This window comes from Dermacentor andersoni, chromosome 1, assembly GCF_023375885.2.
Source record: "Dermacentor andersoni chromosome 1, qqDerAnde1_hic_scaffold, whole genome shotgun sequence".
Classification (NCBI taxonomy): Eukaryota; Metazoa; Arthropoda; class Arachnida; order Ixodida; family Ixodidae; genus Dermacentor; species Dermacentor andersoni.
This window is the reverse complement of record NC_092814.1, coordinates 342,510,730-342,530,881: the sequence shown is the minus strand read 5'-3', so window position 1 is coordinate 342,530,881 and position 20,152 is coordinate 342,510,730. Positions and strand designations below refer to the sequence as shown.

Below are 20,152 nucleotides of genomic sequence, written 5' to 3'. Positions count from 1 at the left end.
GCCTTTCCCACTCTGCACTGGCGTCGTCCGTTTGCACTCATTCCCACTTAACACTTAGCGATGGCGGTGCTTTAGCTGCAGAAGCGCTCGGCTTTTGAACAGATGACAATGCTGAAGAAGTGTCTGCATCAGCGGAGACAATGCACGTGCACTAACTTTGCTGCCGGAAGCGCTGACAACGAAGTTACGTTAGTTACGCGTCGCGGCACGCGAATTTTTACCTTTATGGGCTCACGTGGCCACAGCATTGGTCACCTGACCTATTTTGACCTGCGGGGTGCGCACACTGCTTTCGTGATCCGCGATGTAATCCAGCCTGAATTTGCTTTGTATGCGGTCAGTGATTGGAAAGCATGCAGCACGCTATGGCATATGAGCCGTTATAACAGTGTGGTTAGCGCGCAAGCGTGAAACCGCACTGCCGGACGACGCGAAGCCGAATATTTGTCGAGACTTATTCAACTTAGTGGTTGCTCTTCGTTACACCGAATCCAATTCAACATCAAAAAGTGGGGCGACCTGAAGGGACCAAATTAGATCCGGGATTAGAGTTACTCTTCTTATACACTGATGACTAGACGCAGTAAACTGCACGAACAACTCATAGTTAAATTCAAGTCCGATCTAATGAATGTATATGCTTGGTTGTTTTCTCGCCCGGAGGCATCGATAGAATCACCGCTGCTGTGATCTGCGAGTGAAAATGTGAACAGGGGTGTTCTGCAGGAAGGCCCGACTTCGGCAAAGCTCGGCATCTCCGCGAGCACTGGCGACGCCCTCAGATAAATGAGCTGATCGTGCCAAGACATACAATTCAATCCTCGTCACGCCTCCAGTTTCATTGGCTTATCTTGGTTCACTCTTGCCAGTTTCATTATCTTGGTTCACTCTTGGGTTTGCACTTAGACGCTACCTCACAGCTGGCCGAAAAAGAAAGGGTCACTTGGTCAAATCTTCGGGTGCCTTCTTTCATTTGTATATCGTTCCACCCAGTGCAATACCTGCGCGAGTAAGCCATAGCAAAAAAAAAATTTCTTTTAACGTATCTGAAGTAAAGACTTCGCACCGGAATGCCCCACACGTCTGCACTGTTGGCATTGAACGGTGGATAGACAGATAATTCAAGAAAGAGGAGACAAACGCGTGACGCGCCCTAGAAACTGCAACCATGCGAGAAACTGCAGACTGCAACTGCATAAGAAAGCAGACCTTAGTCGTCTATAGTCCGTGAAATCAAAAATGCAAAGGCGATGCTTGCAAATCATGTTTATTGCAAGGATACATAAATACGATTGTACTCTAAGGGTTATAGTTTCGGAAAACGGGAGGTGGCGAAAAGCGATTGCACTCTTCTTGCGAAAGAAAAAAAACTCAGGGTTCTGAACGTTGACGACCCATTTTTGGTGAAAAGCTCAAAGTCGCAGATTTCCTGAATGAAAACTCTGACAAGTTTTTCTTCATGTTCTTTTGATATAAAGGACTTGTAATACTCCTTGCCTCATAATAAACAACAAACTTGCGGGGAAGAGTACACTGATGACTTCGGCAGAGTTGCGTTTCAAAACTCAGCTGGGTTATCCATCTAGGGCTGTTTAGATTAGCATCGAGTCGTGTTTGGTGCCTATACATAGCTACATTTTTTTAGCCGATCATAACAGAAGCTTGTCAGATGCATTGATTGAGTCCAGCGTGCTTAGAGTGTTCAGATGTGTCGATGACTGTTCAGTTCTCTTTAATCTGGACGTGCAGTATGCAGTAGATAAACTTTTTAAAGTTTTTACTGAAGCCCTTAATCCACCAACACTGACGGTTGAATCGCCCGCCGAAGGAGCATTGTGGTTTTTAGATATTCAGCTTGAGTTCTCGGACTAACACACGTATTGGACATAGTACCAAGAGCTAGTAAGCCCGTGTTATGGTACAACTTCGCCCATTGAAAACTTGTTAAGAGGAGCATTGCTAACATGTATTGAAAATGCTTTAAAAAAGTGGTACCATTGCAGGATTTATACAAGCATGAAGAATCAATCGGAATTGTTGTCTACAGCTGGCCTTCCGATGTCCCCGCAGGTTTCCGTATCAGAAGGTTTGCTGAAAGGATGCGCACAAAATATCTCTCGGGACACAGCGAATGAACAGACGCAATACAAACGAAAGGTAGCTAGCGGTCTGTGCCGTACCTACACAGGACGGCACGCTGTCTTAAAAAAGCGTTAACACGTAAGTTTTTTTTTTTTTTTCTCAGTTTCAGAAAAACTTAGTAGAATGTGTCGGTTGAGAGATCCGTGCCGAAAATCTGCGGTTGGGTGTTCCAAGAAACATAGAAATCCTTTTGCGGACTGTAAGGAGTCAGATGTGTATGGGTTGCCGCTGTACAGTACATGCATAGGACAGTCAGGACGGTGTCTTAATGACCGCTTAAAAGAGCATAGTTTAAATGTGGAAAATTACCGTGGCGGTCCTCTGTCTGGTCGTTGTCATGAATGCGTCTGCACTCCTTTGTTTAGTGATCGTGTGGTTCTGCCCAGGCACAGACATAAAGATGTGCGCAAACTTATTTACGCACACGTACGCTATCAACCGGAGTGGTGAAAGCTGTGCAAGCACCCCGTCTACCGACCTGTTAGATAAAGAAATTGCGTTTTTGGAAAGCTCAGTTTGATGTACTCATCAGGTGTGGCGCTACTGTGCATGGTGTATAAAGGTGGTTCATTGTGGGAATAAATTTTTGAAGTTAGCGCACTGTGTTGTCAACGTCTCCTATCTGTCCTCGTCCGCTGGCGCTATAAGTGTTGGCCATGTAATGTCGTAAAATCTCGTTGCAACATTAACGAACTTTCCATATTTGCGATTTTTTTTAATCCCCGCCAAAATGACTATATTTTCAATGTAAAAAAGATTCAGTACTACGAATTTCAGATTACCGAATATTTCAGAATAACGTACGTAATTTAATCCCGCAATCACCAAGATGCTTCGTTATTACGAAGTTCCGTTGAAGTTTCGGTACCGAATCCCTGAGTCTTACACCTATCACCATCATTCGCAGCAGCAGCAGCCATGCGCTGGGGAACTCGTTTCAACGGGTACATTCCCAGCAGCATCAGCATCAGCGTGAGCGTCGCGTATGGTCATGTTCGGACTCTCCTGCTACGTCGTAGGCCTAGCGTCACCACGTTGATTGCGATCGGCAGGAGCTGCGAAGTTATCGGTGCTGTGATTGTGTTGTGCGTTCGTGTTGCTGACAATGAAATCTCCTGGCCTCGCGTTAAAAAGAAGCGACGCCAGTTTTCGCTCAAAGAAAAAGTGGACATTTTGATGCAGCTGAATGCTGGAAGAAAGCAAGTCGACCTGTGCAGGGAGCACGATATTCCCCCGTCAACAATGGCAACGATGCTGAAGCATCGGGAAAAGATCATGAAATTGCATCGAGAGCCACAGCTGGCTCCCTCAAGAAAGCACTTGTGGCTTGGCAACTACCAGAACGTTGACAACGCCGTCCTCACGTGGTTTAAGGATGCCAGACAAAACAGTGTGCCCTTGTCAGGTCCGATCATTCAAGAGAAGGCGCTACAGTTCGCGGCCGCCTTGGACACCTCCGGTTTCGAAGCAAGTGCCGGATGGCTTTACCGCTTTCAGCAAAGGAATGGCATTGCGCGGGAGGTTGCTTTAGGGGAAGAACAGGCAGCAAATATGCCGAGGTTGCGGTTGCCTGGCAGAACGAGCGCTTTCAAGAGATCATCGAGTCTTTCTCTCCAGACGACGTTTTCAACGGCGATAAAACGGCGTTCTTTTATCAGTTGTTACCTGATAAAACAATGAACTTCAAAGGTGACAGGCGTAAGGCCGGAAAGAAATCACGTCTCCGCGTATCAGTTCTTTTCTGCTGCAACTCCACGGGCACGGAAAAACTCAAGCCGCTAGTTGTTGGCAAGTCTGCTAAGCCGTGCTGATTGAAAAACATTTTCTCGTCGCCTTACGACCACCGAGCCAACAAAAAAGCGTGGATGACGCGAGAATTGTTCACTTAGTGGCTGCTGCAGCTCGACAACACAATGAAGGAGAAAGACAGAAATTATCCTTATCGTTGACAATTGCTCGACGCATATCGTGAACGTGCGATCGAGCAATGTGCAACTTGAATTTATGCCCCCGAATTGTACTTCTTTGCTCCAACGTTTGGAGCAGGGCATCATCAGATGTGTGAAGGCCGAATTTCGAAAGCATCTAGTGCAGCAGCTCCTGATCAATATTCGACTAAGGCTGCCCACACAGGTAAACATCCGTCAAGCTGCAGAAATGCTTACAGGGTCGTGGTAAAACGTGAAGGCAAGCACGATCAGCAACTGCTGGCAAAGGCAGGCCTTTTAAAGGCTTCTCCTACGCCACCAGACTGCGAGGACACGGAGGAGCTCAACCCAGAACTGTGGAATGAGCTTACCAAGAAGCTCCCCGTCGACACCGCGGTGACCTTCGATGATTACATTGACAGAGACAGCGCGGCGGCTAATTTCCGCGGAGCTCACCAACGAAGACATCGTGAATGAAGTGCGTGAGCAAGAAGATTGCAGTAGTGATGAAGACAACGCCGACAGTGTATCAATACATGAAGAAGAAGAGACTGTTTCCAGCTCAGATGTTTTAGTTTTTCTAGGAAAGACGTGATCATTCCTCGGGCTCCGTAAAGATGTCCCCGATGACGTTCAGAGGAAGATCGAGGATGTGGAGGCCTTTGTCCTGCAGTACTTGCTTTCTACTCGCCAGAAGATTGCAGACTTCTTGAAGCAATAAATTTTAGTTAGACTGTGCTCAGCGTTCTCGTTTATTATTTACGTACGAACACGCGCATCTGCTGCAAAGGTATGTAATTTTCGTTGTTGCGTTACATTACTGACATGAAAATATTGGTTTTTCAGTACTACGATAATTCAATTTAACGAATTAAATTTGGCGGTCCCGCGAAGTTCGTCGTCACGAGACTCTACTGTAATAAATAGCGTTGTCGAACATGTTGGCACCATGGGTCCCGTATCAGCGTGAATTCTCGCGAGGGCTACGCTCTCGCTCATCGTCAGTAACTAATAAAATTTGGTTTGGCTTATTCTAAACTCCCCCATACGTTATTAACGAGGGCATAGCGCATCCAATTTCTGAGACCGTTTAGTGATTCGGGCGCCTGCAGGCCTAACGAGGCGCGTCGGCATAGAAGCGACAAGATGCTTGCTAATCGATCGCATTGGCTTGGGTATACGTTTGGCACATGACACCGGACGGTGCTCTGTCTTCTTACGTCTTCCTTACGTTTGTGTTTCCGTACGTTAAAGTAAAAGTCTTGTTGTGACGCACCGTAACGTGCCGCAAAGCTGCTTCCGTTTAACGTACGTAATGGGGACAAACGATGAGCCGTGTGTTCAACCTTAAATTGCACATTGAAGTGGTGCATACAAAATTATGCAACGTGATGCGATTGATATATGAGCACAGTAATATTTCATTCAGGACAGTTGATCGGAGTAAGTTTTGTTTTAAGCAAGAAAAAAGTTTTTTTTTTTTTTTTTTTTTAATGTTGGGTGCACCCCACCACTTGGCTCGGTCCGCCGACGTTGCCCCGCACTATGTCTTCACTGCACTGCACGCAGCCAACCCGCCCCGGAGGCTCAGCGGCGACGGTCTTGCACTGCTAAGCACGAGGTCGCGGGATCAAGTCCCGGCCGCGGCAGCCGCATTTCGATGGAGGCGGAATGCAAAAACGCCCGTGTCCCTTAAATGGGAGCACGTTAAAAATTCCCTGGTTGTCAAAATTAATCCGGAGTCTCCCACTACGGCGTAGCTCATAATAAAATCGTGGCTTTGGCACGTAACACCCGCATATTTCAATTCCCTGCACGCAGTCACTTGTCCACAGTTGATATAGCGCTGCTGCTGATTTATTGCGTGATGGTACAGGAGTCCTGTCCGGTTTCCAGGGTCACATTAGCGCAGCTAGACTTAAAGATGCTTAGCAATTTGAAAGCCTCGAGTCCGCGAGTATGAAGCCAGCCCAGCGCGAACATTGCAGAGTGATGAGAGTACGAAGTGGGGAAGTGTGCCTCTCATGGAAAGGGCCTTTTCAAAACTCGGGGTGATTTCGGCTTTGCTTTCTTTCACAATGCTGGCTGAAGGCCCGAGGACATCACCCTCGATATATTCTTCTGAAATAGCTGGTGGGGCGTCGTAATGTGGCCCCCGTAAGGCCTTTGAAGACTTGCCGTAGTGGCTAAACGCTTAGCTATTTCGCCAACGCCTTCGCATGTGCTTTTTCCATGCGACGTAGCAAAAAAATTCCATTCAGCTGTGAGGACATAAGCGTCATCATTGTAAAAAAGACATCGTTGCTTGCAAGTCTGGCACAGTCGGTTCCCTAGAATGAGGCCCAGGGAAGGCTCAAAGTTTGCTCTTCAAGTTGCATTCACCAAGGACTCATGTCGGTTTTTTGCAAGCGAGGAGAATAAATAGGTCAATGCACCACTTGGCTGCAATCAGTGAAGGGCACTTTTTCATGTATACTTTACAGTGATGGCCACAGACTGCCGTCAGGTTCGTGCGTATTTCTTGCATTTCTAGTAGGCGACGCTGTGTTTCCCTCAGTGGCTGCGCACAGCTGTAATTTGCTGCCGCTTTGTGGCACCGTGTTTGTTTTAGAGAACAAGACCGAAGTTGACTTCATGAAATAAAACACAACCTATCATAAACCCACGTTTCGCCGCCGTACAAAATTTCGTTGAAATGTGCACGGCGAATTGGATGTCTTCTATGTCCATGAGAGTTCTATATCTATTTGCGGCTCGCAGCCTATGTATTTATTTCATTCGTGAAAAGGACGACCAAAAATACAAGAAGCTGGGAAGGCGTATTAATACCGGGAACAGGAAGCTGTATCAGGCACCGCTCAGTAAGATACAGAACACGTCTGCAATAAGGTAGCATCGTTGAGGCATTCTCTCTTTATTAACCTCCATCACCAGGCGCCGGAACTGCAGCATCCCCTGTCCCCATATAACTGTGTCGTGCTTGACTTAATGCCGAGGTGTTTGGTACGCCGTCTCTCCCAGTCCGCTACATAACGCTTAGGCCTTGCTATGGTGTACTCGTCGAGAGCAGGAAGGGCGTGAAGGAAATCACTGTGAATCGCTCGTGGCGGACCACACCGTCACGTCTTTCGAACTGAAGGACGCGGTCGTACATGAGCTCTAGCAGGACACGGACGGCTATGCGCCTCAACAACTGCAAGCAAAGCAGGCACACACGTGGCAAAGAACGGAGAAGAGAGAGAGAGTGGTAAAGAGCGACAGAACAGAGTAGCCGAATGGGCGCGTATGGTATCGCACAGAAGCTCTCAATCGTCTTCCTACCCAGCCTGCAATGTGACTATAGTCAAGGCCAAGACAACCATCACGGACAGGCGCGGGAACGCCGCGAATGGCGTGGAGGAGGAACACGCGTGTTTGGCTTCGCACTACGGAGCCAGGTCCTGTTTGTTTTACGCCCGCACCGCGATGGATGCAAAACTGTGCTGAAAGAGCGCAGAAAGCGCAGGAAGGAGCGCAGCCTAAATTATGCGGAAAGAGCTGCTCTAACAGCGATGCATGACATGCTCTATCTCAGAGCAGACGCAGGCGTCGTATTCACAAAGCTCTTCTTTCCCAAGGACTTTTTACCATTGGCTGACCGCCTATTATAAGCTAATATGCCCAGTATCAAGGTGGGCAAAAATGTTCAATGACGAACAATTCTAGCGTCAGACGTTTTTGTGAATTCGGGCTCAACGGTTCCACACTGGCTGCGAGAGAATCAGGAATGGGGTGTTAGTGGCCCGCATCATTGCATGAAGGTCCGTAAATAAAAAGAGCCCATGGACCCTATAACGTAAAAGTATTCCAATATGTTTTTATTCCAATATCCTGACGTCAAATTTGCGTAAACGCCGACGCAACCATCGGGCGGGGATCCGCAAGTTTGCCTGAAGAGACCACTAAAACGGTCTCCTCATTTATACGAAGTCATTCTTGCTTGCATTAAAAACGAATAGCATTGCCTACACTGAGCGGCTTGTCTTATCGAACTGGCCGACAACAGGCGAGGAGCACGCTCAAGTGGAGAGGGATGCGATGGCGTCAAGGCAGTGCACGGAAAATCGATAACCGGATCAAGAGAGTGGTGCCGGTGTCTAAAACTGGCCCGCTTTCCCTCTCTTAGCTTGCGGTGGCTGGTCGAAAATTTCGGCGGCATGCAATGGATGGTTAAGAATAACGCTAAAATGGATCCTCAACAAAGAAGAGTTTGCAGAGCGAGGTCGTAAACGTGCCGAAAGGGCTTGAAAACGTTACACGGCCACGCAACAAGGTTTATTGTACACAAATAAATCCATGCTCACTGGCAGGTGCGAGTAGCCAGTGTCTGAGGGATCGGCGGCAGCCATGTTTTATTCCTTTCGGAACGGGCAGCCTGCGGCTATTCAGAAAAAAATTCAGTTCGGCATAATAATGCTACTTTAACGCGTACAGGTCATTCTGACGCGGTGAGTGTTCGCGGTTTGGTGACGTCGCATGACAGGCAGGTGAGGTGGGTGCAGCCCTAAAACTTTTGATTAATAGCCGAGGTTTAATGTCGAAAAGGTGTCGAATCAGAAATAAATATTTTTTTTCTTTTATTCGGTCCAATCATGCATAATCAGTGTGTACACGTCATATCAGATGAGGAGCTATCACGGTTTTCATGGCGTCTTGTGACAGAGGCGAAGTAGGGGTGGTCCAAAAATGTTTTTGACCAATCGCGTAGAGCTAATGGCAGAATTGGAATAGAAAAGTTCGGAATAGCTTTACGTTACAGCGCCGCATATTCACAGAAAGGTTTACCCTAGAATTGTTCATAAGAGGAACTTACAGCCAATCCTAATGTTGGTCACATTATTAGTGAAGGCGACCCCAATTACAATGAGCCCTTGCGAACGAAGAGATTTATGAATTTGGCGCAGTGTTCTTGCGACCCGCTGTAAGAAAACCCAGCATAGCGTTCGCCGAGAGTTCGGAAACAGCCTGTTGAACCGAATAAATGTGTTATGAACACGGGCAGCGCGCACAGAAGCGGGAACAATGCGAACTTCAGCTGACTGCTCGGTCGCTTCCGTCAACGCCTTTGGATTAGTGTGTACGCTCGGCGAAGACGGTGTAAACAAAACACCACATGCTACACCTCTTACATTACAGGTGGTTTCTTCAGACTGTGAGTTCGTATACAAAGGGTTCCACCAGTGGCCGGTCAACTTCAACGAAAACAACGGCCGTTGCATGGCGACAGTGAGGCACCAGTAGGAGATAAAATTCCATTAGTTGTTTTCAGGCAGGGATCGCTGGGCTGACCTGCGAGCGTTGTGTCTTCTAGAGTGGCCAGTTGAGCGAATTCCCAGCGGGGATTTAGGAGGAAATAAAGCGCAAGCCAAACCATAAGCAAGTCGCTATTCAACCTGCCCCTTTGAAACCTACATTTGCATTCCAAACGGGCAAACGGATTGTCACGCGTGTGTCGCCACTGGGCTTCGGCACGGAGACATAGCGGATGTTGACGTACCGACAAAATGGCGCGAACCAGTTTCTTAGCTCGTAACTATGCTGTCGCGCACGACATGCTCCGACGCAAGCGGGCAAACGGCGTCAATTTCTGTGGGCGGGGGCGCGACGACGAGCGGTGGAGCCCGGTTGCACCAACCCCGATGGCAGGACATGTACGGGGCAGACTGCGTCTTCCTGCAGCCAATTCTGTGTCGCTGATTCAGTTTTTTTTTTTATAAAAATATTACGGAAGACCACTACGTGGTATGTGGCTCTATTACCCGTCGATCACATAACTCGTATTCCACGTACGCAGGTTAGCATGCACTGGGTTTGAATTTGGCGGCGGCCTCATTCTGATGGCGCGGAATGTTTCATGTCCTGACGTTAGGGTGCTCGTTTGAGAGTCACGGTATGCGTTCTTTCCTATTACGGTACCCACAATACTGCGTGTTCTCGTGGTCAGATTATGACTTTGGGGTGCGAAACTGCGTAATTTATATTTACGCGAAAACATACGCGCCCGAAGTTCGTGCCAGCACTGCTTTAAACAAAATCCGTGGTTGAAAACAATTTTTCACTGGCCATAAGATTTGGCGCACTTTTCGGTTGAAACGAGCCACATGCTGATCTTAATTAACCCCCATTTTTCGGTATTTTCAACGGACTGCGATTGGCTGCCTTGTGTTTTCGTTCGAATGCTCAGCGACGTTTAAATTCAATGTAATGCAAATATTCTTTCATAACCTCCGCAAAGGCGCGCTTGTGAAGCTTCGCTTCCGTCTCTGTTTACAGGTGACGGTCAACCCGCAGTAAGGCGCTGCGAAGGCAACTTCACAACGGGCGCCTACTGGGGCAACGTGCAAGGAACGTGCGAGCGTCTTGCGTCTGACACAACCTTGAACCTCCGGAACCTCTCTCTGGCAAGTTGTGGTGGCATCACTTCACGTCTCCACGGTCGTTAGCTGAAATGCTTTGTATTGTTTTTCGGTAATCCAACCATTCTGTGAAATATTGCATCACGCAAAAAAAAAGCTCTCAAGCAACGGATTTTGTACTCATATTCAGAAAATTGTTAGTTAACTCGGTTTGATTCAGGCGCTTAGATGGCTTCTTACTTGGCAGCAATCCTATAGCTACCGCATAATTAATCATCGACCACATCCTCATGATTTTTATTTAATACATGTAGAATTGTTCTAAATTATTTATAACTTATTTCTGTTACATTGTGATAACTGTTATCACTGAAGATGGAGTGAGTTAAAATTTTCACGAATTATTATGCGGAACCTTTGTTGCCCGCTTCAAGGGATGACAATGTTCCAGGCGTCCTGGAAAAAGAAAGAAAAAGGGAACAAAACATTTTTTTTTTCGATCGAACGGAACCTTTCTTATGTAAGTGTGAGCTTACCTATTCAGCTAAGAACCTTGCTAAGACAATGGTGGTGATGCCAACGTTTCTAGCACCCCCCCGACCCCCCCCCCTGCCCACACACACACAGACCTCCCGCGCACACACACACGCGCGCGCGCGCTCGTACGCACGCGCCATTGAAATAACAAAAAGAAAACGAAATTCGAAACAAGGCTCCCATGGCGGAGCATAACGCTTTAACGCGTTCACCGTGTTGATTGATCACTATGGACTCTATGGAACGATATAACGTTCACTACGATCACAAGCATTCATATACGAATATGGAGAGACCCTGCGGTGCGCCATATTTACGGCAACACTGAGCAAGCTCTCGTTTACCAAAGGCACGAGAGTTTGACAGTTCCTGAAAAAAAAAAAGGAATTCAGCGAACCAAATTTTTTCTCTCTCTAAACGCGGAATACCGTATACATTCTCTCCGAAACCAGGAGGTGGTGACGAACGCGACCATGGTTCCCACTGCCGAACGCCTCCGAGAGCTCACGGCCGACAGCGGGAGCCTGGGCGCCCAGGACGTCCTGTACGTGGCGACGACTCTCGAGAACATTGTCTCCGCCGGCGCCATCGAAGTCCAAGTAGGTAACTGGTGCCGCGTGCTCTTTCCACTAAACGCGACGGCTTTTAGGCAGAACGCGCTCTCCGGAGTGGTTTTGACGCGCCGTCATTTTGGTGGCTACTGACGCGCCGCGTGCTGGAAAATCGAAGGGTCGGCCTGGCCCTTTCCTCGCTTAGCTTTCAATTGAAAAAAGAAAGAAAAAAGACATTCTTAATTTCATCGTTTGGATTGGAAATAACTACTATAATTGTTGCGATTAATAATGATGAAATAGACCGGTAATTGGACGGGTATGTACATGTGATGATGATCACAGTCGCTTGTCCCTGACCGTGTTAGCACCCAATGAGGTGAACCTTCCTTATTGATAATGTTTAAGTATCAAGTTATTACGATATTATGGCTTATGCACCCTATGCAGCTTATGCAGATCCCTAATAAGTATTTATATTGCTTCTTACTTGGCGACATTTACCATTGCGCGTGTCACCCGAAATTTTATTGTGACGGTACAGAATGTTGTGCCACAGTCTCGTCATGTGACTAGCGAAAGAAGTCTCCAGCGTGACAAAGGTGGTCGCCCCTCACAAGACGTCTTTCGGGCCACTTCGAACACGTATTTGTCGCACTTGACTCCGTCGGCGCGGAGGTATTCTTGCGTGAGAATAATGTTTTCAAAGGTGTATGTTTGTGTTTCTGTATCATTTTCGGGGGTTCACGCAAACAGTCTAGCGCCACGCTTTGTACCTGAGGTTCGAGCAGACAATATTAAATTGCAGCCTGACCTCTATGAGCGTGAATTTGCATGATTTATACTAAAATCGAGGCGCTTCGTCATCTCGAAGATGCAGGTACGTTGAGTATTCTGCACTTTACAGATGTTTTGATAGGTTAAAATTTTGTCAAACAGTGCTGACGTCCAGCGAAAGCGCGCAAACCATTTGTATCAGAGCATAAAAATGGAAGCCTTCACTGTGCGCAACCTTCCCGAGTTGCCTAGAAACACCTCAAGGTGAGTACGAATCATCGAGCAACATAAATCCACGAATATCGTGGTGAACAAAATGGACTGAAAAATACGACGGACGGACGGACGGACGGACGGAGGGACGGACGGATGGACGGACGGATGGACGGATGGACGGATGGACGGACGGACGGACGGATGGATGGATGGATGGACGGACGGACGGACGGACGGATGGATGGATGGATGGATGGATGGATGGATGGATGGATGGATGGATGGATGGATGGATGGATGGATGGATGGATGGATGGATGGATGGATGGATGGATGGATGGATGGATGGATGGATGGATGGATGGATGGATGGATGGATGGATGGATGGATGGATGGATGGATGGATGGATGGATGGATGGATGGATGGATGGATGGATGGATGGATGGATGGATGGATGGATGGATGGATGGATGGATGGATGGATGGATGGATGGATGGATGGATGGATGGATGGATGGATGGATGGATGGATGGATGGATGGATGGATGGATGGATGGATGGATGGATGGATGGATGGATGGATGGATGGATGGATGGATGGATGGATGGATGGATGGATGGATGGATGGATGGATGGATGGATGGATGGATGGATGGATGGATGGATGGATGGATGGATGGATGGATGGATGGATGGATGGATGGATGGATGGATGGATGGATGGATGGATGGATGGATGGATGGATGGATGGATGGATGGATGGATGGATGGATGGATGGATGGATGGATGGATGGATGGATGGATGGATGGATGGATGGATGGATGGATGGATGGATGGATGGATGGATGGATGGATGGATGGATGGATGGATGGATGGATGGATGGATGGATGGATGGATGGATGGATGGATGGATGGATGGATGGATGGATGGATGGATGGATGGATGGATGGATGGATGGATGGATGGATGGATGGATGGATGGATGGATGGATGGATGGATGGATGGATGGATGGATGGATGGATGGATGGATGGATGGATGGATGGATGGATGGATGGATGGATGGATGGATGGATGGATGGATGGATGGATGGATGGATGGATGGATGGATGGATGGATGGATGGATGGATGGATGGATGGATGGATGGATGGATGGATGGATGGATGGATGGATGGATGGATGGATGGATGGATGGATGGATGGATGGATGGATGGATGGATGGATGGATGGATGGATGGATGGATGGATGGATGGATGGATGGATGGATGGATGGATGGATGGATGGATGGATGGATGGATGGATGGATGGATGGATGGATGGATGGATGGATGGATGGATGGATGGATGGATGGATGGATGGATGGATGGATGGATGGATGGATGGATGGATGGATGGATGGATGGATGGATGGATGGATGGATGGATGGATGGATGGATGGATGGATGGATGGATGGATGGATGGATGGATGGATGGATGGATGGATGGATGGATGGATGGATGGATGGATGGATGGATGGATGGATGGATGGATGGATGGATGGATGGATGGATGGATGGATGGATGGATGGATGGATGGATGGATGGATGGATGGATGGATGGATGGATGGATGGATGGATGGATGGATGGATGGATGGATGGATGGATGGATGGATGGATGGATGGATGGATGGATGGATGGATGGATGGATGGATGGATGGATGGATGGATGGATGGATGGATGGATGGATGGATGGATGGATGGATGGATGGATGGATGGATGGATGGATGGATGGATGGATGGATGGATGGATGGATGGATGGATGGATGGATGGATGGATGGATGGATGGATGGATGGATGGATGGATGGATGGATGGATGGATGGATGGATGGATGGATGGATGGATGGATGGATGGATGGATGGATGGATGGATGGATGGATGGATGGATGGATGGATGGATGGATGGATGGATGGATGGATGGATGGATGGATGGATGGATGGATGGATGGATGGATGGATGGATGGATGGATGGATGGATGGATGGATGGATGGATGGATGGATGGATGGATGGATGGATGGATGGATGGATGGATGGATGGATGGATGGATGGATGGATGGATGGATGGATGGATGGATGGATGGATGGATGGATGGATGGATGGATGCGATGCATTCGGATGGCATGTCAGGCATGGATCGGATTCATGCGATGGATGGCATGGCATGGAAGGCCATGGAATGCATTCATTTCATGGCATGGATGTCATGGCATGGCATGCAGTGCAGTGCAGTATGGATGGAAGTGCATGGCTTGATGGATGGCTGGCATGGAAGGCTGTCATGGATGGCATGGATGGATGGATGGATGGATGGATGGATGGCCTTGCGATTAATAGCATTGATTCATTCCTACCAACACTACCGTGAAGGAAACAGTGCTATCCATACAGGCGTTTCTCTACAGCTGCAGTAGACTTGTCACACTTATTCCCTTGTAATCTTTCTTTGGAGCTCTTTCTTTGCCTCCTACGGAACAATCCCATCCTGGCGAGTAGTTGGGATACATTCCTTGCGGGATAAGCGGGGCGTGAAGACACTTGTCTCAAAAGCGAATTTCGCGGAAGCGGTAAAATAACGCCGCTCACAGCAAGACCAGCGCCACCTACAACTGAAGCTGGACTCTAACCCATAAAGGAACGAAGCGGCAGGAAGCTGTATGAAGCGGCATTACCAATTCCCAGACTCCACGTGCTGGAGCTTGGTGTCGAGAGTATTAATGCACCTAAGGGTTAGAAAAGCTATTAAGAGCCCCGCGCTACTACGCCCGTTATAGCCGCTGTGTCCTTTTGAGGCGTTGAAGAGACACTGAATAGGGGGGGGATGTATTCAAGTTTACTTTTATTAGTAAATTGCGCTTCCCTAATAGCGAAAGTGTCTTTCTTACCGTGAGAGGGGGCGTGGTGAGCCACACAAGACGAGTGGTAACCAAGCGTGGTCGTCAACGGTCCCACCCGAACTTCCCGCACCGGGACGTCACGGGTATCGGACAGTGTCTATGCTGCGTCTAGTTTATTGTTTATTGGCATGGAAAGACACCGTGGCGTTATGTAAGAACGAAATACTGCGCCTAGCGTATTTCGGGAACTTTGACTGCGCAACAACATCTCAAATGCCGGAAAAAAAGCTTCGAAATCAGTGATGTCACATTATCGGGGCTGAGGTTTTGTTATGAATACCAGAAGGATAACTTTATTATCCTCTACTAGTAATAACCATTTTCCCTAAAGAAATGAAATATTGCAGTTTTGAAAGAACGCGCTACGAGTTTATAGTAATCTACAATGTTGCTTTTTGGTGTCCCTTTGCTTCGGCCCGACATGTTCTGGTGCATTCAGCACAAGTTTCGACAAAGCGAGGTAGAAGATGGTTGAAGGCTGTCTCGCTACTACAGTAAAAAAAAAAAAGTTTCTTCGCTAGCTTCTTCTTACGCGTGAAAGCGTACGTGTTTTACGTTGTTTTGGATTAACAGCAGGGAACATTGTTACGTTCGATTTACTTCAAGTGGGGATCTTTTTGCGTTGTTTTCTCAGATCACCGCATGCTCTAACAAGTGAGCCGTCCTTTTTGCGAAGTACTTGAAAACGAGTATTTTAAGCGAGACGTCCTAAGGTTTGAAATTAAAAAATGTGGCTTACAAGGCAAACTCCATTTCTTGGCACTCAAAATTACATCCGTCGTTTTTTTCCCTAGAGGTCTATTACTGCCCGGGTCTACTTTATTTTTCAGACAGCAACGGACATTGCATCAACAATCAGCCACGTATTCAAGGCTGACAGCCAGGCACTTCAACAGTCTCGTTCTGGCAACTCCACAAACAGGTACGGGGCACCAGTAGCATGCTGTGAAGGAAACTAGTTCATGAAATGGTTGCGCGGATGTTCACTGATCTGCTTGCATGCGAATCCTGATTGTCCATACAAAATGGCCCAAGCCTACCTCAAACTTTTCGTGACCACGTAAAGGTGATCGCAGATGCATGAATTTGCACTTATACCACATGGTTCTGTTTGTTTAGTTCAAACAAATTGTTAAAGAATTGTCAATGTTAACACTTGTTCCGTAATTTTAGGTGAATTTGTAGAACAGGAAGAAAATACAGGCGTGTTAAATCACAATGTTCATGTTTCCAAAGAAAAGATAATGTAATGCACTTTACGTTCACATTACGGCCAATGACACGTTGCAGAAATGAAACCGCGTAACACTGAAGTCGATTGTACTAAACAAAAATTGTGAAACTGCCTCTGTTTCGAGATATCCTTCATTAAAATCTGCTAAAAATGCATTGGCGTTGCAGGTAATATTGCCCTGAACTTCTGGAGCGAGGCTTTTCGCAAACTTTTAAGTGTAACGCCAGTCTATGTCATATATGCCAGAATTTCGGGAAGGACATTTTGAGATGGGGGGGGGGGGGGCTATCCCTTAGATTTTTGCTAAGTATAAATAACTTTACTTCTAGTAGGCTTCAATTTCGCAAATTAACATGTGTCTTCAAGTGAATAAAGAGAAATATTGATTAGTGAACGTTCCTGATCAATTTTGCTCAACATTGCGGCTTGAGTGCAAGTAATGTCCACTTCAGATAATCTACCAGATATGTCGAGTTGTACTAATACTTAAAGCTATTTATTTCAATGTCTTGCAACTAAAATAAATAAATAAATAACATGATGTATCATTGGACTTCAGTATAAGAATTGAGTCATCGCGCGAAGCGAGTAAATAACCTAATAGCACCTCTTCCGGTATATCAGTCTTTACTCATCTACAAAGCAAAAGTCTTGATTGAGAGGAAGATTTAGGTCGGGGCTAGCTTTTATTTCGACACCTTGACAGTTCCTCAAATCTGTTAAGGTTCTGCCTAACGGGGGCATAGTGCTATTCAAATATGAGGCACATACGCTCTCTCTCGCTCTCTCAAACACACACACACGAACGAACGAACGCCATGTCGTCCATATCTGTCAGATATGGCACACACAAACAGACAGACAAAACAACACCCACACAGACAAAGGCATATCTGAAATTTGAAAGAATAATGACTGAGGCATGCGCCATGCTGCTGATGATAGAGAATAATTTCAACAGCTGCCATGCCATTATTTCACGGTTTCATGCTGCCGCAGACACACAAAATATTTATCGTCTAATTTTCATGATTGCAGAAACTTGGGGCTTAAACGAAAGATATGCTCTGATGGATCACTAAATCATTTTTGTTTATTTTAATGCAACCAATGTTAATAAATCTATTGCGTCTGTTCAAGGAGACTATTTATGCGTTGCACATGTGTTTGAATGTATACATGTAGTTCATGAGGTCAACATTTTCAGTTTCATACCTAAGTGAAATGTAAAAATAGTGCAAAGACGCCGCATTGCGCAGATTTAAAAAATTCATCCATATCTCTCACATATTAATAACACTCCGTGAAACCGAGAGAAATTATTTGTGAGAAAGAATAAGGGACCATAGGAAGGTTGTTTCATCACTTACCCCTCATTTTCTCGTTGCTTTTTCTAACTTGCGATTTGTTTGTCGCGAAAGATTTCCTAATAAAATTAGCAATAAGGCTTTAGTACAGTGAAAGAAAGGAGAAGGCAGCGGGGTCATTCAGATATATATATATATATATATATATACCCAGTTTTTAGTAGAACTTTGCCTGGGGTAGGAGCAAAAGAGCTATTTAAAGCTGTAAGCAGGGAGAATACACCTCAAATGAAACAAACGGCATCAGGTGTTTGTATTATGTGCATTTTTCCTTTCGCTCTATTGAAAATTGGAGGAGATGCCCTCCATCTCATCGTTTTGATAAATTGTCGATTTAAGCTTCAACCATATATTTGTGCTCGATGTGCATTCCAGTTTTTATCATTTTATGAACGCCTTAAGATAACGATACACGAAAAATAGGTTTCAAAATGATTAAATAACGCGACGCTGAATGGCTAGAAATGAAAGTAAATTATTTTACTCAGAACTCTTCTGGGAAAAGAAATTGTGCCGACCTTGCGTTCAACGAAATCCAATGCGCAAGTTCCATAATGCTCCCGTAAATGCTCGTGCATCATGCGAGGAACATCGTTCACACACATGTGAAGCGTGATATTTGCATGACTTAACACAAGCGATTACGCCTTTGATTTGCGGAGCACATACAAGAAGTATTGACGTCTTCAAAAAGGTATAAACTGCTTGAAGTGTTTCTTCTGGATCATAAAACTCAAGTGCACTATTACCATAGGCTTGCTTCCTCAGTCAAAAAGAGCACATAACGTTCTGATCGGGTCCTTCACGCCCATCGCTCGCTTATCGCAGAATCCTCGCAGCCATAGAGGATGCCTCTGCAGGGCTCTCCTCGCTCACCATTGTCATCAGTGGTTCCGTGGCACTGGGCAAGGTGGATAGCGCAGAAGCTGCTCGAGGCATCGCCATTCACCTGCGAGACAATTCGAGGTACAACTTCAACGACCCGGAAAGCCTGACCACGGGCACCGACGCGGCTTTCATGCTCTCCGAAGCCAACGCTTCCGTGCCGCGCCTAGCCATTGCCTTGACGCAGGACAGCGCGCTGTTCCAGGAGATGGCTCCAAGGGACAACGAATCTGAGGTCGAAGTAAACGACGGAAACGCGGCTGCAGCATACGAAGTGTGCACCTCCGTACTGCAGGTCAAATACGACACGGACGACGGTGCGGCACTTTCGACCACCACCGATGCCAGATTCAGCTTCTACTTTCGGCAGACGTGTGTAAGTGTTCCTCTAGTGCCATCCTTTCTGCCTTATAATGGCGGACTATATTTTCTGGCGTAGATGGGTCGGCACTAGGCGTGCGTTGTTCATTATAGATGGGCTCTCGGGATACACATAAGTGCGATATAGATAATGATCAACGGTGACGATATACTTAAAGACCGCCTTAGAACAAATAGAAAACAACTCATGCTTCGGTGTAGCCTCAGTTTGAAAAGAAAGCGCAAAATGTTCAAACTGACAAAATGAAAAAAAGAACGTCTCCCGCAAAGCTCATATTCTACTAATAGTATTCTGCATGTTATCAATGAGAGAGACCTTGCCTTTCCACAATAGTGAGAGATCTGGTCTGAAACGATAATTCTATGATGACCAGTTCGGCTTCGATGTGAGAGAAAAGCGTCAAATCACTCAGAAGATATTTGTGTCGCATGTGCGTCCCGAAATACTATGGAACGTTCTTCTTTAGAGGCGAAAAATCCCTGCTGTTTTCCACTGGTGCCCTTCTTGAGAATTCATGAGACCGCGAGACCAAGACATTGGAACCAGGCGAGAAAGCTTACCATTTCCGGTGCAAAAAAACACTTCTAAACAGTTAGTGTGCTCCTATAGTAGCCGTCATGTTTTAATCCTCAGCCTTTTTTTTTTTCACATTGCAGGCACTTGTATTTTTCCGCGCAGGTCGAATATGAAGCTTCTTGATTGCTCACTTGTGCGCCCGTAGTTCAAGAAATATCTTCAAACTCTAGCACTCTGCCGTCCATGGATGCGCAC

General features: G+C 46.6%; 2 protein-coding genes across 3 annotated transcripts in view; both read left to right on the top strand.

Annotated features, from left to right (window-relative positions):
• The window catches only part of LOC126516539 (uncharacterized), a 54,735-nt gene extending 44,183 nt beyond the window's left edge, over nucleotides 1–10,552 (top strand). The window contains exon 15 of the mRNA XM_055063808.1: nucleotides 10,383–10,552. Within this exon, the coding sequence (XP_054919783.1) occupies nucleotides 10,383–10,552 (170 nt within the window). The remainder of the gene's footprint in view (nucleotides 1–10,382) is intronic.
• A 902-nt stretch (nucleotides 10,553–11,454) lies between these two features.
• The window catches only part of LOC126516871 (adhesion G-protein coupled receptor G2-like), a 40,603-nt gene continuing 31,905 nt past the window's right edge, over nucleotides 11,455–20,152 (top strand). For both annotated transcript variants that reach the window (XM_050166957.3, XM_055064056.1), the window contains exons 1-3: nucleotides 11,455–11,601; nucleotides 16,344–16,435; nucleotides 18,943–19,375. In XM_050166957.3, coding sequence (XP_050022914.1) covers nucleotides 11,476–11,601; nucleotides 16,344–16,435; nucleotides 18,943–19,375 — 651 coding nt within the window. In that variant the 5' untranslated portion in view covers nucleotides 11,455–11,475. The remainder of the gene's footprint in view (nucleotides 11,602–16,343; nucleotides 16,436–18,942; nucleotides 19,376–20,152) is intronic.